The sequence below is a fragment of the Choloepus didactylus genome, chromosome 8, assembly GCF_015220235.1.
Source record: "Choloepus didactylus isolate mChoDid1 chromosome 8, mChoDid1.pri, whole genome shotgun sequence".
NCBI lineage: Eukaryota > Metazoa > Chordata > Mammalia > Pilosa > Megalonychidae > Choloepus > Choloepus didactylus.
Window position 1 is genome coordinate 114,555,126 of NC_051314.1, and position 27,131 is coordinate 114,582,256.

Here is a 27,131-nt window from a genome sequence, read left to right on the forward strand (position 1 = left end):
GAAATGACTAAGCACTGGGGAGCATTCTCCTAGGAGCAGCGAGGAAGGCAGCAGTAGACATGAAAGACCCTATAAGCCCCCGAGATTCTGAACAGAGATGGCTTGAGTGTCAGGGTGGTGAGAGCAGGAGTAGGGACAGTGTCAAGAAGAAACCTCTCCTTCTTGATTTAATCTCTCTCTACAAATGGAAAAAGTAGGAGCCAGTAGCCCCAAATTAGGTGGAAGTTCGTACAATACATAAATGTCTATAGTAAACAAAACTTGATTTTTAAAAACAGTTTGTAGTGTGACTTGTATTGGAAAATGGAGATTATATATGTCTTGAGTTATTTCTCCCTTTTTTGTCATATTAGGCTTTTCCTACCCACCCCCTCACCCTTTATAAAGGGTATTCCTCATATCCACCATGTGTGAATAATAACTCTTCTCCATTTTCCAACTTCCTTCTTCTCTTGGCTCAAGAATGTGAACTGGACACTTGCCTAGGTTTTTAATGGACTCTTAATCTGTTGAACTGAACAGTCATTTATGTATTAGCACTGGCATATTTTTCACATCACTGAATCAAATCATCTGGCAACATTAAAAAAAAAAAAAACACCTTTTGCTTAAGGAAAAAAAAAAAAAAAAAAAAGCCGACCTTTATTAGATAAATGATCCAGAATAAAGATTAAACTTACGTTTCATTCCAGTTGACCAAGAAAAAAAATAATTTTTTGACTGGAATATTTCTGTAGTTTCTCACTTGACACAACTTCTTTCCAGCATATGTAAGCCAACAGGAAAAAGAAAATGCTTTATAGCTAAAAAGAAACAACACTGATTCAATAAGCTATACACTCCAAAGGAACAGCTTTTTATACAGGTCAATTCATTCTATGGTTAAAAGTTAAATGATAAAAGAAAGTTTGTTGAAGAAAGTGTGTTTTAAAATTACTTTAAGGATTTGTGAGTAAAATAATTTAGAACTAAATTTTTGGAATAAATCTATAATGTGAAACTCAGTAGTAGAGCCAAAATTTCATGCAATATTTATTCACTTTACAATTTTAAGTTGAATAAAAATTATTGGGTTCTAGATTTTCAAAGAATTAATGAGTTCTAAAAGGAGAAAATAATAATAGTTCTGATATTTCTAGGAAGTTCTAGAAAGTACATATCATGATTGAAGATTTTTATTTTTAATGTAAACCATGTTTGCAGATGGAAACTGAAGAGCATTACAACATTAAATGCACACATACACACACACCCCTAAAAACTTTCTGCTAGACTAGTCAGTTGTGTATTATTATATCACTTACTACTAAGAAATTTTATAAAGAAACTTAATCAGCAAATAGAGATATTTGTTTAAACGATAATAGAAATTATTTGCAGGTAACAAATTTTTCAACACAATCTCCAGGCAAGTAAAAAGGCCATTTAAAATAAAATAAACTTAACAACTTTTGGTATCTTTGCTTCTTTAATCCTTACATACTGTATCTCTTGATTTTTAGAGGTTCCCTTGCCTACTAATTTGATAAATAGAGCAAAATAAATTGATATCAACTTTTTGAGAAAAAGGTATAAAATTGTGAGAAACTGAAGGGGCTTCAGAGTTACAAAGACTACATGTGCAGTTGTACTCCTAGATTTACTAGTTTTAAAACCATGGGCAAGTTATTTAACCTCTCTATGCATTTGTTTCCTCATCTACAAAATAGCTAGGAAACTACTCTGATATGGTGCTGATGTGAGGATTGAATAAAAGCATGCCGGTTAATCATTTAGCCCAGTATGTAACTCATAGAACATGCTCAATTAACAGTAGCTATTAAGATGAGAATGGGCCATAGAGTATCTAGAATTTGTTACTCTTCCAAAATGCTCTTGAATTTTGTTCTTCCTTCAGTTGGGAAAAATTAAACAAAGGGCCATAAAGGAAATGGTAACATACTTATTGCAATAATTTTAGGCCTTTCTTGTCTTCTAATAGGTGCTTGAGTCTAAATATTTGCCTAAATATTTGCTTTGGTTGTATTTCATATATTTTATAGTATTTCTCTCTCTATATATTTTTTTCTTTTCAATTGCAGTTTTCTTTCTTTATTATGGAAATTGTGGGTTTAGAGAACAATTATGCATAAAATATGGGATTCCATACACTACCCTATTATTACTTGCACTGGTATGGAACATGTGTTACACTTGAGGAAAGCACACTTTTATAATTGTACTGTTAACTATAGCCCATGGTTTTACTTTGGGTTCACTGGTTGTGTAGGAGAGTTCCATGGAATTTTAAAAATTTTTTATTCTGTTACCATACATACAACCTAACATTTCCCCTTTTAACCAAATTCAGATCTATTTTTAGTAATATTAATTATGTTTACAATGCTGTGCTACAACCACCACCATCCATTTCCATCATTCCAGATACACTTTTGGAACTCCTGTACATTGTAAACCTTAACTTCCCATTTCTTATCCCCATCCTATACCCTGGTAACCTATATTCTAGATTCTGACTCATGAGTTTGCTTACTCTAATTTTTTCATAGCAATGAGTTTATACAACATGTGTCCTTTTATGTATGGTTTTATGTCTGGCTTTTTTCACTCAACACAATGTCTTCAAGTTTCATTTATTTTGCTGCATGTACCAGGATTTCATTCCTTTTCATGGCTGAATAATATCCCCTCTTACGTATATACCACATTTTGTTTATGCATTCATCGGTTGGTGGACACTTGGTTTGCTATCATCTTTTGGCAATTGTGAATAAAGCCACTATGAACATTGGTGTGCAAATATCTGTTCAAGTCCCTGCTTTCAATTCTTTGGGGTATAGACCTAGCGGTGAGATTGTCAGGTTGTCTGGTAATTCTATACTTAAACTTCTGAGGACTAGACAAATTGTTTGCCACAGCAGCTACACTATTTTACATTGCCACCAGCAACAAACAAATGCTTCTATCTTTTTGCATCTTCTCCAACACTTATAATTTTTTTTTTTTCAATAGCAGTCATTCTAATGGGGGTGACATGGTATGTCTTTGCAGTTTTGATTTGTATCTCCATGATGGCTAATTATGATGACCATCTTTTCAGGTGCTTTTTTCCCATTTGTATATCGTCTTTAGAGAGAGGTCTATTCAAGACCTTTGCACACTTTTAAAATTGGGTTGTTTGTCTCTTACATGTTAAGTTGAAGGATTTCTGTATATATTCCGGATATTAAACATTTATTGGATACTTGGTTTCCAAATATTTTCTTCCACTGTGTGGGTTGTTGTTTTACTTTCTTTAAAGTAAAACAAAAGTAAAGTCCTTTGAGGCACAACAGTTTTAATTTTGATGAGGTCCCTCCCATTTATCTATTTTTTTCTTTTGTTGTTTGTGCTTTGGGTATAAAGTCTAAGAAACTACTGCATACACAAGGTCCTGAAGATGCTCCCCTATGTTTTCCTCCAGGAGTATGATACTTCTGACTCTTATATTTGGATCTTTGATCCATGTTGAGTTGATTTTCATTTAAGGTGTGAGGTAAAGGTCCTCTTTTTTTCTTTTTTTTTTTCAAATGGAGAGCCAGGTTTCCCAGCACCATTTTTTTGAAGAGTCTATTCTTTCCCAAATAAGTGGTCTTTTCCCTTTATCTAAAATCAGTTGGCCATAAAAGCGGGGGTTGATTTCTGAGCTCTCACTTCAATTCTACTATTATTTATATCTGTCCAGGTGACAGAACCTCATGACATTTTGATTACTGTTGCTTTGCAATAAGAGTTAATATTGGAAATTGTGAGTCCTCCAACTTCATTCTTCTTTCTCAAGTTGGCTTTGACCATTTGGGACACCTTACCCTTCCATATAAATTTGATGACTGACTTTTCCATTTCTGCAAAGAATGTTGTTGGAATTTTGATAGGGATTGTGTTGAATCTATAAATTCTTCTGGGTACTATTGACATCTTAATGATATTTAGTCCTCCAATCAAAGAACATGCATGTCCTTCTATTTTTTTAGGTATTCTTTGATTTCTTTTAGCAATGTTTTACAGTTTTCTGTACAAATCCTTTACATCCTTGGTTAGATTTATTCCTAGATATTTGATTCTTCTAGGTGCTATGGTAAATGGAAATTTTTTCTTGATTTCTTTTTCTGATTGTTCATTGGTTGTGTATGAAAACAATACTGATTTTTGGGTGTTGATCATGTATCTACCACTTTGCAAAACTCAATTATTAGTTCTAGGAGGTTTATTGTGGATTTTCAGAATTTTCTGTATATAGGATCATGTCAACTGCAAATAGAGAGAAGATACATTTATCGAAATTTGTTTTGTGATCTAACATATGGTCTATTCTTGAGTGAATTCAAGAAGAATGGGTGAAGGGGGGGCAAGAGAGCAGCATAAGGAGGTGTGGAATTTAGTAGTCCTCAAAAGCAACTAGTAAATAGCCAGGAACAACTAGTAAATACTCCAGAACAACTGTTAGGGGACATCCATAAATGGGCACACATCATACACTCGTACACCAGTCTGGAATGGGTGGAAGGGCTGAGATCACAGCATAGAACCGTAAGTAAAGCTCTCCAAACTGTGAAGCTGGTGCCCCTTCCCCACCAACATAGCAGACTGAGTTGGAAGTCTTCCCTGTGGGAAAAAGAAGTAGTCTACTAGGAGAAAGGGAAAGTAATGCAACCAAGCTCCAACTGCAGTTTTAATTAACAAATGTGGACTACTGAATACCAGCTATGAACATAGATCAACCCAGAGCAAGCAGGAAAGGAAACTTGAGGTCTCCCTCTCCTGGCAGAGAGGAAGCAAGACTGATGAAAAATAAATAAATAAAAACAGAGGCTTTTGTAGACAGCTGATCTCAGAATACTAGAAAATTGCTGTGTCCCAAGGAAAGTGGCACATAGAACCGGGTAACAACTCCTCTCGACTGGAGAAACTAGGGGGGTTGGGGACTGGCTCTGAAAAGGGGAATTCTTTCTTTTTTTCTTTTTTCTTTCTCTCATTCTAAGTAGCTCCTTAGAGAAAACCTCAGGCATTTTCAATTGTCAAAGCTGACCCAGGCAAGGGTGGAGTTAAGATAGTTAGAGAGACAAAGGAAAAAGTCAAGTGAAGGAGATAATCCCCTAAAGGGCATACTTCTCGAAGTAAATGGAGAGGTAGGGCCAAGCTCAAGTGGTGATCCTCCCTCAGAGAATTCAGATCCCAGGGCCTGGGGTAAAAAACATCAGAAAAACTTAAGCTTGGCTTCAGACACTATTGGCTCCTGGCCAGGACAAGGTCCGCTGAGAATTAAAGGCACTGCAACTCTTTACACCAGGGGGGAGCTGTGGGCTGACGAGCATCACCTGCTGGGCAGGATGGGAAAAGTACCTAGTCTAGAGGCCTTACAGGAAAGTCTGACAACCTTCTGGGTCTCATCCTCAGGGAAACTTGATTCTGATTACACCCTTCTCCTGAGATCTGGGCCTGTCTGGTCTGGGAAAATCTGACTGGGGTAATCAAAGAAACCAGATGCCTAGACAACAAAAAATTAGGATTTACACTAGGAAAAATGCAGATATGCCCTAGTCAAAGGAACAAACTTATGCTTCAAATAAGATACAGGAGTTGAAACAACTGATTAAAGATGTTCAAACAAATCTAAATCAAATCAATTAGCTGAAGGAAAATGTGGCAAAAGAGATGAAGGATATAAAGAAGACACTGTATGACCATAAAGAAGAATTCATAAACTTGAAAAAACAAATGAGAGAACTTATGGGAATGAAAGGCACAATAGAAGAGATGAAAAAATACAATGGAGACATACAATAGCAGATTTGAAGACACAGAAGAAAGTATTCATTAACTGGAGGAAGGGACATCTGAAATTTTACACACAAAAGAACAGATAGGGAAAAGAATGCAAAAATATGAGCAGCATCTCAGAGAACTGAAAGACAACATGAAGTGCATGAATATATGTGCCATGGGTATTCCAGAAGGACAATAGAAGGGAAAGGGGGTCAGAAACAATAATGGAGGAAATAATCACCGAAAATTTCCCATTTCTTACTAAAGACTTCACATTTCAGATCCAACAAATGCAGCATTCCTCAAACAGAATAGATCAGAAAAGACCTATGCCAAGACACTTAATAATCAGATTATCAAAAGTCAAAGACAAAGAGAGAATTCTGAGAGCAGCAAGAGAAAATGATCCATCACATACAAGGGAAGCTCAAAAAGACCATGTATGGAATTCTCAGTAGAAACCACAGAGGTGAGAAGGCAGTGGAGTGATATATTTAAGATACTGAAAGAGAAAGACTGCCAACCAAGAGTTTTATATCTGGCAAAACTATCCTTCAAAAATGAGGTAGAGTTTAAAATATTTTCAGATGAACAGACACTGAGAGAGTCTGTGATCAAGATACCTGCTCTACAAGAAATACTAAAGGGAGCACTACAGGCAGATAAGAAAATACATGAGAAAGAGGTTTGGAGAAGAGTGTAGAAATGAAGACTATCAGTAAGGGTAAAAGGGAGAGAGAGAGAAAAATAAAAATATAATAAGATATGACATATAAAATCCAAAAGACAAAATGGTAGACAGCAGATAGTACATTGAGGGAAATTAGCCAGAAACAAAAGGAAAAATGTAGGGTCTCACTAATATGAACTAACATTAATGAGCAAACCTTGAAAGTTAAAGTTGAGAACACAGTTTATCAGTAGATAGAAAGAAGGTAGATATCAGGCATCTGATGCTGAAGGAATAAAGAATGTTCAACAGGACTGATTGTATAGATCCAGAAATAGCACAAAACTGCATGATGGTAGTACAATATTGTAAGTACTCTGAACAAAGATGAATGTGAGTATGGGTGAAAAAAGAAGGCTAGGGGCATATATGGTACTAGAAACAAAGATAGAGGATAAAGACTGGGATTGTATAACTTAGTGAAGACCAGAGGGTCAATGGTGGTGATTAAGTGTACTAATATAAGAATATTTTTACACGAGGGAGAACAAATCAATGTCAGCATTGGAAGGTGTTGAAAGCTGGATGGTATAGGAGAAAAAATACAATCAGTGCAAACTAGAGTCTATAGTTAACAGTAACACTGTAATATTCTTCCATTAATTGTAACAAAGGTACTATATGAAATGTAAATGTCTACAAGAGGGGGATATAAGGGACTGGTATGGTAGGGTCTCACTAATATGAACTAACATTAATGAGCAAACCTTGAAAGTTAAAGTTGTTTTGTATGATCTTTTCATTGTATTTTATTTTTTTCTTCTATCTTTTTTCTTCATTTTTTTTTCTCCTCTTCCTCTTTCACTGCAGAAGAAACGGAAAATGACCTCATACAGATTGTGGTGGTAAATACATAACTATGTGATTATACCAGGAATCATTAATTGTTTCCTTCGGATGGACTGCATGGTGTGTGAATAAAACTGTTTAAAAAATAAACAGAGGGATACAAGTGATGGAGAAAATGTGGAGAGAGGATGTACCGATCCACTGTTGGTGTGGAAGTAGAATGGTGCAGCCCATCTGGAGGGCAGTGTGGTGGTTCCACAGGATGCTAAGTATGCCATATGGTCCTGCAACCTTGTTTTATTGGTTGTATACTTGGAGGAACTGAGAGCGGGTACATGAGTGGACATTTGCACACCAGTGTTTGTGGTGGCAGTATTCACGATTTGCAATGGATGGAGATGGACTAACGGTACATCGACAGACAAATACAATGGTGAACCATGGTGTATCTATACAATGGAATATTGAGCAGTGGCAAGGAGGAATGAAGTGGTGAGGTATGCAAATAGGTGAATGGACCTTGAGGACAGTAGGTTGAGTGAAATAAGCCAGAAATGAAAAGACAAACATTATAACACCTCACTAATACGGATTAACAATAATGTGCAAACTCTGAGCACTGAATTGGGAGCATGAGTTATCAAGGGGAGGCTGATGTAAAGGTTTCTACATTGTAAGTTCTTACAGCAGTCACATCTATTCATGAGTTGTAACAGTTATTTCTAAATTCTGAGATACTAGGCTGTTAGTGTGTGTCCTTGTCAGTCCCTGGAGCTTCAAGCATCTATGTGGCACCTGGGCCTTGGAGCCAGAGTTTGGCAGCCGTGAGTGTCAGCATTACCGCATGCAGCAACTGTTAAAGAGGCTGAAAAGGAGATCAGACTTCAACTGGAGATATGAACAAAATGGACTACATTGAGACTGGGGTAGATTAGACTATAGGTAGAGGATGATATTAACTGTGTTTTAAAACATCAGTTTCTGTGTTTTAAAGCATCAGTTTCTGTGTGGGACCAAAGGAAGAGATGTCTATTTGGTGCAAAATCTATATTTTCTGTAGCACGCTATACAATTTAACTTGTATGGTCAGTTTACTCAAAACACCATACTTATATGGAACCTTGAATAGGAAGTGAGATCTGGTTGGTTTGTACAGGTTAGCGTGAAGCTCCGATACATCCCAGAGTAATTTGAGAAGAGAATAAGAAGTATTTGCAAAGCCTCCTTGAGGGACTGGTGAAAAACATGGAAATATTAAACTTCCCCAGCTGGGGAATTCCTGACATTCTTGCAAGCACTGGGGACTACCAGTTTAGTAGGCTAAGCCCTTACTCTGGAGGCTTGCCCTTATGAAGCTTGTTATTGCAAAAAAGCTTATATGGTGTAACCATGTGATTCAAGGGCCTTGTAGCTCACACTCCCTTTACCCAGTGTATAGACAGATGACTGGAAAAATGGAGACAGGGTGTAGATGATTGTGGGTGGGGAGGAGGAGTGTGGAATGTTTTGGGTGTTCTTTTTTACTTTTATTTTTATACTTATTTTTATTTTTTGAAGTAATGAAAATGTTCAAAATTGATTGTGGTGGTGGGTGCACATCTATGAGATGGTGCTGTGAACAATTATTGTACACTTTGGATGACTGTATGGTGTGTGAGTATATTTCAATAAAATTGCATTAAGAAAGAAGAATGGGTAAAATTTTCTGAATCTGTCAGGTGTAGATGGCTTATTATTGTTCAAGTCTCGTATTTCCTTACTGATCTTCTGACTAGATTTTCCAACCATTATTTGAAAGTGGTGTATCAAAGTCTCCTTCTATTAATGCAGAACTGTCAATTTCTACCTTTAAATCTTTCAGTATTTGCTTCATATATTTTGGGGCTATGCTGTTAAGTGTTGTGCTGGTTTGAATGTATTATGTCCCCCAAACACCCTTATCTTTGATATAATCTTGTGTTGGCAAACGTTATCAATGTTGATTAGATTGTAATTCTTTGAGTGTTTCTGTGGAGATGCACCCCACACAACTGCGGGTGATGACTCTGATTGAATAATCTCCATGGAGGTGTTGCCCCACCCATTCGGGGTGGGTCTAAGTTGAGTCACTGGAGCCATATAAATGAGCTGACAAACAGAACAAACTCAGTGCAGCTGTGAGTGACATTCTGAAGAGGCGCTACAGCCAAGAGGGACACTTTGAAGAAAGCACAGGAGCTGCAGATGAGAGACAGTTTGAAGACAGCCATTGAAAGCAGACTCTTGCTCTGGAGAAGCTAAGAGAGGACAAATAACCCAAGTGCAATTAAGAGTGACATTTTTGAGGAACTGAAGCCTAGAGAGGAACATCCTGGGAGAAAGCCATTTTGAAACCAGAACTTTGGAGCAGATGCCAGCCACATGCCTTCCCAGCTAACAGAGGTTTTCCGGACACCATTGGCCATCCTCCAGTGAAGAGACCCGACTGTTGATGAGTTACCTTGGACACTTTATGGCCTTAAGACTGTAACTGTGTAACCAAATAAACCCCCTTTTATAAAAGCCAGTCCATTTCTGGTGTTTTGCCTTCCAGCAGCATTAGCAAACTAGAACAGTGCACATGGATTTATAATGATTACATCTTCTTGTGGAATTGACCCTTTTATCAGTGTATAATAACCACCCTTGTCTTAATGTCTACTTCATCTGATATTAGCATTACTACACCAGCTCTCTTTTGGTTACTAGTTGTGTTCTGGTTTGCTAATGCTGCCATTACGCAAAATAGCAGAAACGGATTGGCTTTTATAAAGGGGGTTTATTTGGTTACAAATTTACAATCTGAAGGCCATGAAAATGTCCAAATTAAGGCACCAACAGGAGTATACCTTCACCAAAGGAAGGCCAACAGCATCCAGAAAATCTCTGTTAGCTGGTGTTCTAGTTTGCTAATGCTGCTGGAATGCAAAACACCAGAAATGGACTGGCTTTTATAAAAGGGGGTTTATTTGGTTACACAGTTACAGTCTTAAGGCCATAAAGTGTCCAAAGTAACACACCGGCAATCGAGTACCTTCAATGGAGAAAGGCCATTGGCATCCAGAAAACCTCTGTTAGCTGGGAAGGCACGTGGCTGGTATCTGCTTTCCCCCAGGTTGTTTCAAAATGGCACGCTCCAAAATGTCTATCAGCTTCCAACAGCTGTCTTCAAAATGTCTGTCTCAGCTGCAGCTTGCTATGAGCTCCTTCTGTCTGAGCTTATATAGTGCTCCAGTAAACTAAACAAGGCCCACGCTCAGTTGGTGGGGCCATGCCTCCATGGAAATTATCCAGAGTTATCACCTACAGTTGGGTGGGTCACATCTCCACGGATACTGAACCAATAGGTTCCAACCCAATCCACACTAATACGTCTGCCCCAACAAGAATGCATAAAAGAATATGGCTTTTTCTGGGGGACATAAATATACAAACCGGCACAGCTGGGAAGGCTCGTGGCTGGCATCTGCTGTTTCTAGGTTGTGTTCTAGCTTCTCTCTCAGCTCCTGTGCATTCTTCAAAATGTTGCTCTTGGGGTATTTTGTCCTCTCTTAGCTTCCTTGGAGCAAAAACTGTGCTAGCATCCCCAAAGTGTCAGCAAAAGTCTGCGTTCAGTGGGCATCTCCCAAATGTCTCTCTGAGCTGCTCTGAGGTTTGTGAGCTCTTTTACATGACTCCAGTCAGTAAATCAAGACCCACTCTGAAGGGGTCGGGTCCCTATCTCCATGTAAATAATTTCATCAAATGGGACACCCACAGTTGATTGAGTCACATCTCCATGGAAACACTCCATCAAAGGATTCCAACCTAATCAACACTAATACATCTGCCCCTAAAAAACTGCATTAAAGAATATGGCTTTGGGCAGGACATAATATATCCAAACTAGCACAACTTACTAGGTATATTTTTTCCATCCTTTCACTTTCAACCTACTTGGGTGTTTGAATTTAGGGTCTCTTGCAGACAACATATAGTAGGGACATGCTTTTTATCCACTCTGTCATTTTCTTTATAACTGGAGAGTTTAATCCATTTACATTTTAAGTCACTACTCACAATGCAAGACTTTCTTCTGCCATCTTTCTATTTGGTTGTTGAAAGTCTTATAACTTTTGTGAACCTCAATTCTTTCATTAATGCCTACTTTTATATTTATTTGATTTTTTTTTGTACCATACTGAGTGCTTTCTCTTTTCTATCTGGATATATTTTTCATGTTTTCCTTGTGGTTACCATGAGGTTAAAATTTAACAGCCTAAATATATAACAATCACATTTGGTTTGACACCAACTTAACTTCAGTGACATACCTATACACTTTTACTATACTCCTCTGACTCCCCACATTTTTTTGTACTTGTTATTATTTATGTCTTTGCCCATTGTATGTCTAAACCATAGATTTATAATTAAATTTTATGCATTTATATTTTGGCATCTATAGGAAGTAAGAAGTGGAGTTACATACCAAACAATACAATACAATTATAATGGCATATATAATTACCCAAATGGTTACTGTGCTGGTTTGAATTTATTATGTATCCCAGAAAAACCATGTTCTTTTAATCCAATCTTGTGGGGACAGACCTATAGTGGGTGGGACACTTTGATTAGATTGTTTCCATGGAGATGTGAACCCCATCCACTCAAGGGCGGTCTTGATTAGTTTACTGGAGTCATTAAGAGAGCTCAGGGCGAGAGAGAGAGAGCTCAGAGCCAATACAGACCCAGATGCTTGGAGATGCAGAAGAAAGATGTTTGAAGATGCTAAGCTAAGAGATGAAGCCCAGTTTGCCACAGAGACACGAAGTGAGAACTTAAAGTTGCTTAAAGGGAAAGCCACTGGAATCAGAAGCTGAAAGCAATGCAACCCAGGAGCTAAGGACAAGGAGACACCAGCCACATGCCTTTCCAGCTGACAGAGGTGTTCTGGAAGCCATCAGCCTTTCTTCAGTGAAGGTATCCTCTTGATGATGCCTTAGTTTAGGCATTTTTATGGCCTTAGAACTATAAATTTTCAACCTAATAAATCCCCATTGAAAAAGCCAATCCATTTCTGGTATATTGCATTCTGGCAGCTTTAAGAAACTGGAAGTTACCTTTACCTCAGGTCTTTATTTCTTTATGCTGCATTGAACCACAGTCTAGTGTCCTTTACTGCCATCTGAATCACTTGCTTTAGCATTGCTTGTAGGACAGGTCTAGGGTTGACGAACTCCCTTAGCTTAAGTTTATCTCAGAATATCTTAATCTCCCCCTCATTTTTGGAAGGAAAAAGAAAAACAACTTGCTGGATATAAAATTCTTGCTTGGCAGTTGTTTTCTTTCAGCACTTTAAATATTTCAACCCACTGCCCTCTTACTTCTATGGTTTCTGATGAGAAATTGGCACTGAGCTTAATGGACTCCCTTGTACATAACATTGCTTTTCTCTTGCAGCTTTCAGAAATCTCTCCTCATCCTTTGCATCTGCCAATGTGATCAACATATGATGGGGTGTATTTTCTTCATGCTTATTCTGTTTCGTGTTCTCTGGGCTACTTGGATGTGCATATTTATGTCTTTTACTAAGTTTGGGAAGTTCTTTGACATATTAGTAGTATTAGTATTAGTATTATTATTATTTTGAATATTCCTTCTGCCCCTTTATCTTTTTCTCCTCCTTCTGGGACTTCCATGATGCATATATTGTTATGCTTGCTGGTGTCCCAGAGGTTCTCTTCAGCTATTTGTGCTTTTTTATTTTTTTAATTAAGATTTATTCACACACCATACAATCATGTAAAATATACAATCAACTGATCACATTACCATCATATAGTTCATTGATCACCTCAATCTATTTTTTTAACATTTGCCTTGTACCAGAAAAAGTGACAATAAGAATAAAAGAAAAAAATAGTGAAAAAAGAACACCCAAATTGCCCCCTGCCCTATTTTTCCTTTAGTTTTTTGCCCCCATTTTTCTACTCATCCATCCGTACACTGGATAAAACGAGTGCGATCCACAAGGTTTTCAAAATCACCCTCTCACCTCTTGTAAGCTGCATTGTCATACAATTGTCTTCAAGAACCAAGGCCACTGGGTTGGGGTTTGATAGTTTCAGGTATCTACTTACAGCTATTCCAATACATTAAAACCTAAAAAGTGTTATCTATATAATGCGTAAGAATGTCCACCAGAGTGACCTCTCAACTCCATTTGAATTCTCTCATCCACTGAGACTTTATTTCATTTCATTTTGCATCCCCCTTTTGGTCAAGAAGATGTTCTCCATCCACAATGCTGGGTCCATACTCATCCCTGGAAGTCATATCCTGCGTTACCAGGGAGATTTACATCCCTGGGAGTCTGGTGCCATGTAGGGGGGAGGGCAGTGAGATCACCTGCCAAGGTGGCTTAGTTAGAGAGAGGGCCACATCTGAGCAACAAAGAGGGACTCAGGGGGAGACTCTTAGGCACAATTATAAGCAGGCCTAGCTTCTCCTTTGCAGTAACAGGCTTCCCAAAGGCAAGTCCTGTGATAGAAGGTTCGGCATATCAACCCGCCAGTCCTCAATGTTTGTGAGCACATCAGCAACCAGCCAGGTGAGGAAGCTCAACACTTCTGCATTTTCCCCCAGCTCCTCAGGGGGGCTCTGCGTATACTTTTTCATTGTTTCTTTTTTTAAATTAACTTCCTCAAAAAATTAAAAAAAGCAGACAATAAAAAACCATTTCAAACAAAACCAAAACAAAGGAATAAGAAAAAACAAATACCCTAGAATAACAAATATCCTAAAATTACTTCCAACATGTTGCTATTCTATCCCAATAAAATATACAGACTATAACCCAGGAAAGGAATAAGAAAAACAGATAACCTAAGATAACTGCATTTCTGTTAACTTGTTCCTACCATATCCAGCAGAAATTAACAAACCATAGTCATTCCTGAGCATCCCCAGAATGTTAAATTAACCCACAATAACTTATCTGTTCTTATTAGATTATCATTCCCCCTTCACTAATTGCTGTCTATAGCTAGGTCCCCTACATTCTACACTATAAACCATTTATTTTACTTTTGTAAGTGTTCACATTAGTAGTAACATACAGTAGTTCTCTTTTTGTGCCTGGCTTATTTCACTCAGCATTATGTCTTCAGGGTTCATCCATGTTGTCATGTGTTTCACGACATCACTCCTTACAGCCGTGTAGTATTCCATCATGTGAATATATCACATTTTATTTATCCACTCATCTATTGAAGGACATTTCAGTTGTTTCCATCTCTTTGCAATTGTGAATATTGCTGCTATGAACACTGGTGTGCCGATATCTGTTTGTGTCCCTGCTTTCATATCTTCCAGGTATATACCAAGAAGTGTGAATGCTGGATCAAAGGATTATTGTTGCTTTTTATAATTCTTTTTTCTTTCTACTCCACAACTCAATTCATTTTAAGGTCTCTTGGCTTCAAGTTTGCTGATTCTTTTTTCTGCCAGCTCCAATCTGCTTTTGAATCCCTCCTCAGCATTTTTCATTTCAATTATTGTGGTCTTCAACTCTAGTAGTTCTTTTAGGTTCCTTTCAAAAATTTCTACCTCCTTACTAAGATTCTCATATTGTTCATTTGTTGTTTTCCTGATATCCTTTAGTTCTTTCTTCGTATTTTCCTTCATCTCTTTGAACATTTTTAAGATCATTTTTTTTACAAGCTTTGTTTGGTATGTCCACATTCTTGTCTTCTTCATTGGCATTTTCTGGATTTTTATCATCTTTCTTTGGATGGGCCATCATTTCTAGTTTCTTTGGTCAACTTGTACTCCTGTTGCTCATTGCACATTTTAATATTTTAAAATATTAGCTCTGGGATTTATTCCCCAAGATGTCTGTTTCTTGATTTTGCAACCAACTAGTCATAAGACAGGGATTTTTTGAGCTTCAGCTCTTCTGTCAGGCAGGTCTGCCCAATGTAAGTGTTTTGTGTAGAGACCTTCCTTTTTTTCCTGTGCCTGTGTTTTGTCCTGGGCTTGTGCTTGTTAGTTGTTTCAGAGTCACCTGGAATCCCCTCTTTATTTCCCAGGAGATAGATTTCCCTCTTCTGGGTGTTTAAAGCAGGCAAGCCTTTTTCCCAGACTGTCCACCTCTCTATAGATTCTTAGAACCCTTTCATTGTCTCAATCTGCTTTTGCCTGGAGAGCAAATTCTGGGAGGGGGGCCAACCTGAGAGGAGTTTCCCAAGTCAGTCTTTCTCATTCAAACCAGGGCCACAGACCCACAAAAGGGGCACAGATTGGCTTTTTGACCCTGGGGAAAGGGTCAGGAAGGGCGCCAGGAGCTTCTTCCATGGCTTCCCCAAGCTGAGCCTTCTCGGTCTGCCCAGCAAATGCAGCCCTTCAACTAACTGCTCCCAGTAGTCCTGAGGAAGTGTAACATCTTTAACTCTCCTCCACTGCCACATCTGTCCTTGGTGGGATGGAACCATGGCCACCCTCAGGGACAGGCATCCAGCGATCCAAAGTCACAAATCAAATCCATGTTCAGTGATCGGTTGTGCCCACCCCTTGTCATAGGGAAGATGATTTTTGTGTCCCTATCTGTCACCATAAGCTAGCCAGGGGCTGCACCCCACAGCAGCCTGCTATTAGATTGGAGAATGGGTGCTGGTTAACTACCTCACAGAGAAAGCAATTTATTGATCTTTACCATAATTTTCTAGCTTTTTCCTCCCACTATTCTGTGGACACTGTATAGTGTTTTATTGCTGTCAGTTTCAAAATAGTTGCTTCAGACATTTCCTGCCTGTTTAATAACTGTTCTGGTAGAAAGACTCAACCCTCGAGTTCTCTACTCTGCCATCTTCTCACAATTTTCCTATATTTTATTACTTACAAATCATACTTTCTAAGTTTTATTGTAATCATTTTTTTGATCCATGAACTGTTTAAAAGTACCCTTTTGAATTTCCAAATATATTTGTATTATAATTTCATTGAAGAAAATGGGTGGTATCTATAATCTATAGATTATTAGAAATTTTTTTAAGCTTACTTTATGGTTTAGTGTTTGGTAACTTATTAAAATAGATGTTTCATGTATTCTTGAGAAGAATTTATATTTATAAATTATTTCCTTTCAGGTATAATGTAAATTCATTGGATTAAGCTTGCTAAATATACTGGCCCATTCTTACAGTCCTTCCCATTTCTCTCTCATCTATTAATTCTTGTTTTTGTCTGCTAAAGCTGATGAAATTCAATATACTAGAAATGTGTTGGCTTTGACAATGGAGATTTATTAACTTACAAGCTTAGAGTTCTGAGGCCATGAAAATGCCCAAATCAAGACATCCAAAGCAGTGCTCTCTCCTGTAAGATTGATTACTGGAAGTCCTCAGCTCCTCTGCAACATGATGTGGCTGGTCCTCTCCCAAATTTTAACTGCCTTCAGCTTCTTGCTTTACTCTCTCAGCTTCTCTGGGCTTTTTTCTTTATCTTTTCTCTGTCTTTTATCGTCTTAAAAAGGATTCCAGTAAGGGGATTAAGACCCACCCTGAATAAGGTGGGTCACATCTCAATTTAGGATCCTACCCACAGGAATGGATTAGCTTTAACAACATGTACTTTTCTGGGGTCCATACAGCTTCAAACCATCACACTTCCTGAGAGAGAACATTGATATCATCCAGATTATAGTGGCCTCATCAACTTCTCCTTGCATTTCTGTCAGCATTTCTGTCAAGTTTTTATTGTGATATATCTTCTTGGTGAGTTGAATTGAATATTTAATACCATGTAAGGACTTTGATATTTAATAATATTTTTTGATTTAGGGTTAATTATGCCAGTCTATATACTAATTTTTCATTTGTGTATGCACAGGAAAGAATGTGCATTTCTCACATATTCCAGAACCTGCTAATGTGATGAGTTGGGTTTGAAAATGAGACTTCAGTGAAATGAATGTTAGACATGGACTGTACACATGTGCTTTTTAATGGCAAAGGTTGTGAGAAAGGATCGTTTCTGTGCCATTCAACTCTTCCCCACGAAGAGGGCATCCTCTTGATGAGAAAGGTTTTTAGCTTAATCATATGCACTTAAAGGCTCTCATAATTTAAAACATTATAAAATATTTTTGCATAGTACACTTTATTGCATAGTATGCATCTAAGTGCATATTGTAATATGCATAACTATATACATTATGTATTTAAACATAACTATTATTTCACAGGATTCAAATTTCTCAGAACATGGCACTGTACTTTATGGGTGATTTACGGGATTTTCAAAAATAATTTTTACTGACTTTTTAATATATCCTCCTTTTAAGTTGTGATTCTTCTGTTCTCTTATCAATTATTTCTAATAATTATTTTAACAATTGCTCTAGTCAACCATTCTGCCACTGCCTCTGATTGCTTGGGACTCATTTTCACTGATTTGCCTCAACTAACCCCCCACCCCCCTGCCACTGAAATATCCTCTCCATTGCGATATCCTCTTTGACTCCCTTAAATATTCTCTATTATATCCTCCTTTACCATGATCACTTCTTCACAGCTCCCAGCTCTGCTCATATATTTGTCCTCAGTAATAACCATGCCATGGACTAAATATTTGTGTCCTCCAGGCCCCATGTAACATCTCACAAACCAAGTCTGACACTCCTCTACTCTAGGGAATTTATTCATACACATTAAATAAACCTTTGTTAAGCACCAACCAAAGGCTAGGAAATATTTTGGGGACTAGAGGTTAAAAAAATAAAAAGATACAGTATCTACACTCAAATGTTCATAGTCCTGTGGGCATTGTAAAAGGTGATTCAGGGGAAAATAATAATAAGCAATTATTAAGATCATGAGCATCACACAATATATACATAAAAAGGTAATATTAACATTACCTTGTCTTTGAAGGATATAATGGTACTTTCTGTCAGTAGAGATGATAACATTTTATAAAATACTTTGCATTCTGTATCATCATAGATTAGGTTAAATATGAAGGCTTGCTGACCACTGCAATGAGTCACAGCAAGGATTTGTATTATCAGCTTATCCTAAGTGAGATAATTCTCATTTGTCTTTGATAGCTTGAGTGGGGTCTTCCCTGTATGCAGAGTACCTGAGTTTATAATAATTCAATTTCCATTCCTCTGATAGGAATGTGGAAGTTTCACCATCTATTGTTGAGTTCTGTATCTTAAATCTGTACCTTAATAAATTAATTTCTTTCACAGCCACACAAACTGGTCCTAATAATTAAGGCCAGGTACAAACGTGCCACTTTGTTAAATTCTTTTTTCCCCCATTTTCCATCACTAATGTTTCTGGAGGTAACCCTGGCCTATAATGCTTCTGACATTAGTTTATAAAAGACTTCCTCTTGGTGCTTTCTTGCCCCATCACTCGCTTTAGGGAAAGCCAACTGCTGTGTCTTGTGGATGCACACAGAGAAGCCTTTGGGGAGGAATCAAGGGCCTCAGTCCAACAGCCCCTGACGAACGTGGCCTTTTAAACACACAAATGATCTGGGAAGTGGATCCTTCAAGCCCAGTGAGCCTTGAGGTGACTGCAGCTCATGAGAAACCCTGAGCCAAACCACTCCAGCTAAGCTGCTCCCAGGTTCTTGACCCTCAGAACGTAAGAGAATAAATGTTTGTGGTACTAAACTTCTAGGTTTCAGGGTAGTCTTTAATGTAGCAATAGATTACTTATAGACTAGGTTCCTAGGAAAACTCACTATGGGATACAATTTGACATCAGGCAAGACCCCTGCTGGAGCCTCTTCCCACAAAATTTGGAAGGCTGACTGGACCATAGATTCCATAAGAGGAATGGCTGCTCCTTTTCCTCTGTCTCCAGCTCTGGCTTATAGTTTTTCCTTTGAAGAATGGATGGGATAAATTTGTTTCTTATGTCAGATTTCTCATTTAATTATTGATTATAAGGGGTTTTGCACAAAAGCATAATTTTCTATTTATGATTACAAATATACATGTATCTATCTACCACTATCTATCAATGCTCAAAAATGCTTTTACTATTTTTCACTCTGCAGAGTAAGGAGGAAGAGAGTTGGATACATAGATGATATACACAAACACATACTTGTAAATTCATACATTTAAAATAAAAATTTAGGATATTACATTTATATGTATATAAATGAATACTCTATATGTAGCTGTATCTGGCTACACAGCTTTCTGTGTGAACAAAAATTAATGAATATATATTGATGATTAAAAACTGTAAGTTCTTTTGAATGCTCAAAGAAATCCATTAATATATTTTTGTGCTCCTATCAACTTTGATTTAATTAATATTCTCATAGATTTTAGTCATAAAAGAATTAAAAATTATTATATACCACTCTAAAATTATGTTATTCAAGAAAGTTTTACATGATAGGGTTAACCTAAAATCCAAAAATATCCATGTATGATTGTGGTTTATTTATATTATAATTCAAAAGATTCTTTGTTGATTACCACTTTATGAAGATACTAATCAAAAAATTCTACCACTCATGATTTGATGGGAATCAGAATGACTTTTTTCTATTTTTATTTAGTTTCTGTCTCTCTGTAATATTTCTCTCCCTCTTTTCCCCCTCTTAATTCCTCCTTCCCTCTCTTTTCCTCTCAGTTTCTATTCTGTTAATTGGCAGTAGTCATTTAAACCTAAACATGACAAAGAAAATTTTAGGGCAACCACTAAATAGGATGAGAATTTTGTATTTCATAATGATATATTAATAATAACCACTCATTTTTGATAAAGGACTAGAAGAAGGATTTTGGAGGGGAAAGCTATATGCACTGAGAATGTGAACTTCCAAAAAATTGATTTTAAGAAAAAGTTACTCTAAGATGATTAATTTCCAAAATTTTATGAAATACTTGCTACTGCAAATAAGAACAAGATAAATTATACTCTAATTAGGAACCATGGAAAAATTAATTAATCGTTTTGTCAAAAACACCACCACCAACCTGTGCATCCAAGTTTCTGGAATGTTGTGAGCTGCATATACTGTGAAGCTAAGGTGAGAATCCAGGCCAGGATTTACACAGGAAATGCTTCCAGGTGCATTCTCAGGCAGAAAATCTGTATAAAAGCTGCTACTATAGATGTCAATTAAATGGTAGATAGATGTGGATAGCTCAGTCGTCACTTTCTCTATCAAGCCTGGAGGAAGAAAGGGTAAAAATCAGGTCTATGTGAAGGGCCATATTTATCATAAGCCATCAATTGTGGCTTTGAAATTTCTTATAATACAATTTAAATAAAATTTAATTAAAATGACCTTCTACAAACTAAAACCAATTAGCCATCTGTGCCTCTGAATGCATTAGCTGCTAGTAGAGTAGGTATCAGTAGCCTTTTATTTCTTCAGCCTTAGAAATATTCAAAGCATAGCCTTTTAATCATAGACCACAGTTTTTCAGATTATTAATTTGGCATTCGGATCAACTGTAATTTGCAGTAATTTTTGTTCCAATTTATGATTGTTTAGATTTCATTTTCACACTAAAATGAAATCTACATGGCTTATTAGTACTTCAAACAAATCCCAGTTTAAAGAGTTAATCGGAATAAATGTGATCATGCTATCTTGTTTACTAGTAACTGAACATTAATCATATACATTATGCTGATATAAAGGCAGAATGATAGTACATGGTTGGGATCTGAAACATGTTTGAAAAAGAATGAAAGGAATGTGATGTTTATTAAATCACTTCAATATCAAAGGTGTCCATGAGTGCTTCCATTAGTTATTTTAAAGGAAGTCTACTGATTATTACTAAATTGACTAGTCATGAAGGAGGAAAGATGAAGAAAATAACTAGGTATAGGGGCTGATAGTTTTCCCCTGAAAGTGGAATAGAAGTTGAGAGAATATTAAACACATTATTAGAAATTCTATTCTTAAGATCTGCTGCTCTGATTTGATTCCAACACGTGCAGAGTCAAGTCACTTGGTTCCATAGTTTATTTCAAACACATGCACTTCCTCATAAATTGTTTTTGAAACGTAAATTGCTTTTTGTTTCTGGCTGTTTTGAAAAGGAAACAGTACAAGATCTAGCTTTTTCCTTTAATAGTTTGCATTATTCCAACGTGCAGCCATTTGGATACCTCAGAAAAGAGGCCAGCTTCAGCCTGGAGCTCCTACCTACAACTCGTTCTTCAATACATCTGTCCATAGCTAAACATTTTTTGTTGCTGCTCAACACATGCTGTTATTAACTTAGTTATTCATAAGTTCAAACAAAATTTATATGAAAGCCAAATCTTGTTTATTTGCTATCTTTCTCAAATTGTGCCCTTCTTTAAAACAGCCTGAGGGGACAAGCAGAGTGAGAAGAGCCCTAGTTAAAATTCCCTGAGAAATCAGCAGTAGCAATTAGTGAAGAAGAACAGTAAAATAGTATAAAAATAGTCTTAACAGAGGCCTCATCAGCTCTGGAGGCCAACCAAAAGGGATTCTCCAGAATGGCAGTAGGTTGGGAATTATAAATTTATGGAAACATCTTGTTTCAGGCCCCCAAATTGCACTGTTGGTACACTGAAGCTGAGGCTCAAGCTTCCTGTTAATAATCCCCAATCTTGAGATGTGCAACTAGATACACACATGTAAAATAAATCATGAAGTTGGGTTAAAGATCTTGATAATTCAAACCCCAGCACATATTTTGGGGAATCTTAATTGTTTCAATAATTACTCAAACTCTATACTTTACTTTTTTGTGCAGAAAAAGAATTCTTGGTTATAGTTTGCTTCTTTGAGGTTCTTTCTACATTATGCTTTCCCTCCAGAACTCTGAATGAAGAATTCATTTTGAGTAGTATTATCAAAAATGTATTAAGGAATGAAGACACTGGTCTTCATGGTGAAATATTCAGAAATAATATTTATCACATCTCAGTTTACTCTGAAAAAAAGGTATAATACCATGAAATAAAGAAGTAATGACAATGTATACAATTAAAATTTATTGATTAGAATCTGCATAGATTAAACACAAAATATAAGTCTCAGGGAATATTCTTTTGCTGTCTTGTGGGATGTCATATGCCAACCCTGAGGAATATGGGGAGGAAAGCTACATTCCAACATTCCAAAGGGAAAGGAAGAGAGGTATCTAGGCATACCTCCAACTTGTGAATGTGACATACCACCACTCAGACTCCGTGTTAATAAAATTATTAGGGGGGGCAGGTGCCCATACCTTCCCTTCCTCTATGGTGTACTGGAGTTTCACGAATTCCTGGAATAGGGGGTTTTGTCCAGTACAGGTTTTGCTGTTTTTCTCCATACCCTCTGCCACTGCATTTTCCTTTGTGATATGAGGTGGGGGAGTTCCTCAAATATAACTGAACAAGTCTTTTGAACAGTGAGAATAGGATTAAGAGGCTATCTGTCGGTACATAACTCTCTGTTGAAGTGATGAAAGGTGTCAAGGGCAGTTCAGGGTCATTTGCAGCCCACTACCACTTCTGAATCCAGAAGCCACTTCAAAATCCATGAGTCAAACAATTTCCTTGCAGGTACTTGGAGAGTATTCGTATGCTAAATACCATCAACCTCTGCTAACAAGGACTCTGACCACACCCTGCACGTTAAATTATATATCATTTACACAGATTAGGAAAAAGAGGCTCAAGGAATTTAACAGTCAATGATCATAGAGTTAAAAAGAGCTGGGATTCAAAGCAAGTTCTGCCTAATTTCAAAGGCCAGGCTCTTTGCTCTATACCAAGCTGTCCTCATGTTCTCTTGAAGCAAAATCCTCCTGGGGACATGCAGTTTGTAGACTCATATCCTCCGTGAATACTAATTATTACAGAACCTAATCATACCTTTTATGTTAGATTAGTCTTTCAAATAGACCTTGAATTCAAATTTGTAATCGGTGACTTTGGACACAGACATATGCTACTTTTCTGACTTCTCTTATATCAAAATATAATTAGCTAAATAATAAAATTCAGCAGTTGGCTTGGAATGTTTATAAACACATATTCAGGCATGACTTTAATTTTTATAGATCTTGACTTATTTTTTTCTATTCAAGGCTAAAAGTTTAGAATGGAGGGAGGATTTTTATTTAATTTCAAAATAATCACTTTTATTGGTAGAAAGGGTATTAGCAAATCAATTTTTTTCCCTCACAAAATACTTCACATGTGAGTTTGTGTGTGTGTGTGTGTGTGTGTGTGTGGCATATATAGCCAAAATATTTGGATGAAAAATTGAAACAAAACAGTTTTAGAACTAAAACTTATTTTTTCTATTATTTTTTTTTAGCACTTGAGTACATGTGTTTTTACCTTTTGCTGAAGTCTCTAAATTTTGATGCAAATTCTGAAAAAAAAGGGTGCAAACACACTTGTTATTAAGAAAACAAATTCATAAAACCATCAAAACTGCAATATCAACAATCTTAACTATTGAAAATTTTCTGGCATGATGAAAAGACAGTATTTTTCAAGTCTTTTATCAATGTTCTTGATTAACAGAAAAATTTTAATTGTAAAATGAAAGTAAAGCTTTCTCAATGTTGTGATGAACAATCTAGGTTATTTGATTTTTTTAAAAAATGATATTGCTAGAACAGGCCCAGTCTCTCTAGTATTAACAAAGCAGTTCTATTGATTTTACTTCAGTTCAATTCCCATTCCATGAGAGTCACTAAACTTTTACTATACAAACATTTCTAATTATCTCTACTCAGTATGTCCAGTTCTTAGCATCAGAAGTCATTTAGATGCAAGCTTTGGGCAGCAAGGGAAGGAAAGCTGGATGGAACCAGGAAAATTATACAGATTCACTACTTTTCAATTTCCTTTTCCTTTACAGGGGATTTAAAAAACACTGACAGTCAAACACTTGAGAAAAAATTTAATTTGCATTATACCCATTGGAGAAGCTCTTGGCAGCCTTGCTGATCCCTTCCCCAGAGCACTTTAAGCCAGTCTGAGCCCCTTTCATGGATCCCTGGCCCTGTTTTAGATGGGAAAGACTGACTTGGGAAAGTCTTCTCCAGTGTGCCCTCCTCCCAGACCTTGCCCTCCAGGTGAAAGCAACTTGAGACAATGAAAGGAGTATAAGAAAACTATACAGGTGTACAGTCGGGACAAAGGCCTTCTGTTCAAACGTGGGAGAGAGAGATCTGTCTCCTGGAAAACACTGGGGCAAACAAACTCCTATAAACAGGGGAATTTGAAAACAACTAAGAAGCAAAATCCCAGGACAAGACAGAGGCCAAGAAAAACATGGAAAACCCTTCCCACTGCATTCATCTTTGGCAGACCTTGCTGATAGTAGGGCTGCAGCTCTAAAATCTCAGTCTTATCAACAGCTGGTTACAAAACCAAGAAACAGACATCCCAGGGAATAAATCCCAGAGCTAACAGTTTAAAATATAAGAATGTACAGTCAACAACAAAAGAGTACAAGTTGAACAAAGAAACAGGAAACAATGGACCATCCAAAGGAAGAGAATAAAAATCCAGAAAACACCAGCAAAAAAGAGAAAAATATAGACATACCAAAAAAAAAAAAAAGCATATAAAAAATGATCTTAAAAATGCTCAAGAACATGAAGGAAAATACAGAGAAAGAACTAAAGGATATCCAGTACACAATGAATGAGCAATATGAGAGTTTTACTCAAGAGACAGAAATTTTAAAAAGGAACGAAACAGAACTACTAGAGTTGCATACCATAATAAATAAAATGAAAAATGTCCAGGAGGGTTTCAAGAGTAGACTGGAGCTAGCAGAAGAAAGAATCAATGAACTTGGAGACAAGACGCTTGAAATGAGTCTCACTGAGGAGTAGGAAAAAAAAAAATTAAAAGTGAAAATAGCCGGTGACAGCTTTGCAATACCATCAAGTACACCAATATATGAATCATGGGACTCCCAAAAGGAGAAGAAGGAGACAAAGGGTAAAAGGAATATTCAAAGAAATAATGGCAGAGAACTTCCCAAGCTTAGCAAAAGATATGAACATGTACATCTAAGAGCCCAGAGAACCCCAAATAGGATAAAAATGAAAACAAAACAAAACACACATCCCATCATATACTGATTGCATTACTGAATGAAAAGGACCAGGAGAGGGTACTGAAAGCTGCAAGAGAAAGGCAACACATTATCTATAAGGGAGCCCCAATTAGATTTAGTGCCAATTTCTCATAAGACACCATGGAAGCAAGAAGGCACTGTAGTGAAATTCTTAAAGTCTTGAAAGAAAACAACTACCAACCAAGATTTTATATCCAGGTAGACTTTCTTTCAAAAATGAGGGAGAGAGTAAGACGTTGTTAGGTAAACATAACCTGAGGGAGTTCATTACCATTAGACCTGCCCTACAAGCAATGCTAGACAAAATTCTTCAAATTGAAGGAAAAGGACACTAGAACATGGTTCAAAACTGCATAAAGAAATAAAGCCCTGAGATAAAGGTAACCATTTGGGAGATTATAAACTCCAGTTTTATTGTACTGTGTTGTTTGGTATGTATCTCCATTTCTTACTTCCTTGAGGTACTAAAATGCAAGCACATAAAAAAGCAATGATAATCTATGCTTTTGGACAAATGTACAAGTAGTAACAAGCACAAAAAAAAAATGGTGGTGGGGGAGAGAGGTATAGGGAAAGCATATATGCATGCTATTGAAGTTAAGTTGGTATAAAACCAAGTGGGGGGGGGGGATCCAAGATGGTGGATTAGGAGAGAGACAGAAAAATTCTCTTCCATGAAAAACACTAGATAAAGGACAGAAAGGGCTCCAAAACAGTAGTTCCAGGGTTCCACTGGCTGGGCAGGGACTTCTACACCCATTGCAAGCATCTACTTGGAGAAACCAAGAGGCTGTGTTTAAGATGGGTGAGTGTCCCAGAAAGATGCTGGGGAATGGGCATCTGGAGCTAGCTGATGGTGGGGAGGGGAGTAGCTTTCCATGCTCCAAGCACTGTCCTTAGTACCTGGGGTGGGTGATAACTTTTCACAGACTCACAGTCAAGAGCCCCCATCCCAGGGACTGGCCATTGGAGCAGGCAGATAATTACAGAAGGGGGTAGCTTTCTATGCACCATGCAGCCATCTTTGCAGCTGGCTGGGAGAAAACCCTGCAGAGCCCCATGGCTGAGAGCTTCCTTGTGGGACTTCAGGATTCAACGGGCTTGTGATGGCGTCTACTCTTCCTCCATGGAAGCCCACGGTGTGCACAGCCTAGAATCAGGGGTGGTGCATGGAAGTGCCAGGAACCCTCCCCCAATCCCAGGAATTCGTGGGTGCACAGCAGAGAGGGAATGTAGGCCATCTACTCTGGAAGGTGACATGTGTAGCTCTGTAGCCCAAGAGTACTCAACCCACAGCCCCAGGAATGGCCAGGACCACTGTCCTGGAGCAGACTCCCTGCCAAACTGCATAGGGCATGCTCCCCACCCACAGGGCTGTCAGTCCCCAGTGCACACAGAAAACTGGTGCACTGAGTGCAACGCCACATGATTTGGACCCTCACTCAGTGCACAGACAAAGTTGGGGAGAACTGTCTTGAGGGAAAGAGGTAGCTCAGGAGTGCCATTGCTGGTAGGTCACGGTAAGTGCACTCCACCAAGCTGTAGCTCTGTCAAATTATAGATATGTGTTAAAATAATCCTGCATATCCTAAAAAACCCTATCAAGATAAGCAAATGCCAAGAGGCCAAAAACAACAGAAAATTATAAAGCATATAGAGAAACTAGAATATATGAACAACCTAA

General features: G+C 37.4%; 1 protein-coding gene across 1 annotated transcript in view; it reads right to left on the minus strand.

The window, feature by feature from the left end:
* PIK3C2G (phosphatidylinositol-4-phosphate 3-kinase catalytic subunit type 2 gamma) overlaps positions 1-27,131 on the minus strand; it is a 425,918-nt gene that overhangs the window by 284,273 nt on the left and 114,514 nt on the right. Inside the window, exons 10-12 of the mRNA XM_037846573.1 lie at positions 23,686-23,719; positions 20,340-20,535; positions 681-803 (exon numbers count right to left, since the gene is read on the minus strand). Of these exons, the coding sequence (XP_037702501.1) occupies positions 681-803; positions 20,340-20,535; positions 23,686-23,719 (353 nt within the window). The remainder of the gene's footprint in view (positions 1-680; positions 804-20,339; positions 20,536-23,685; positions 23,720-27,131) is intronic.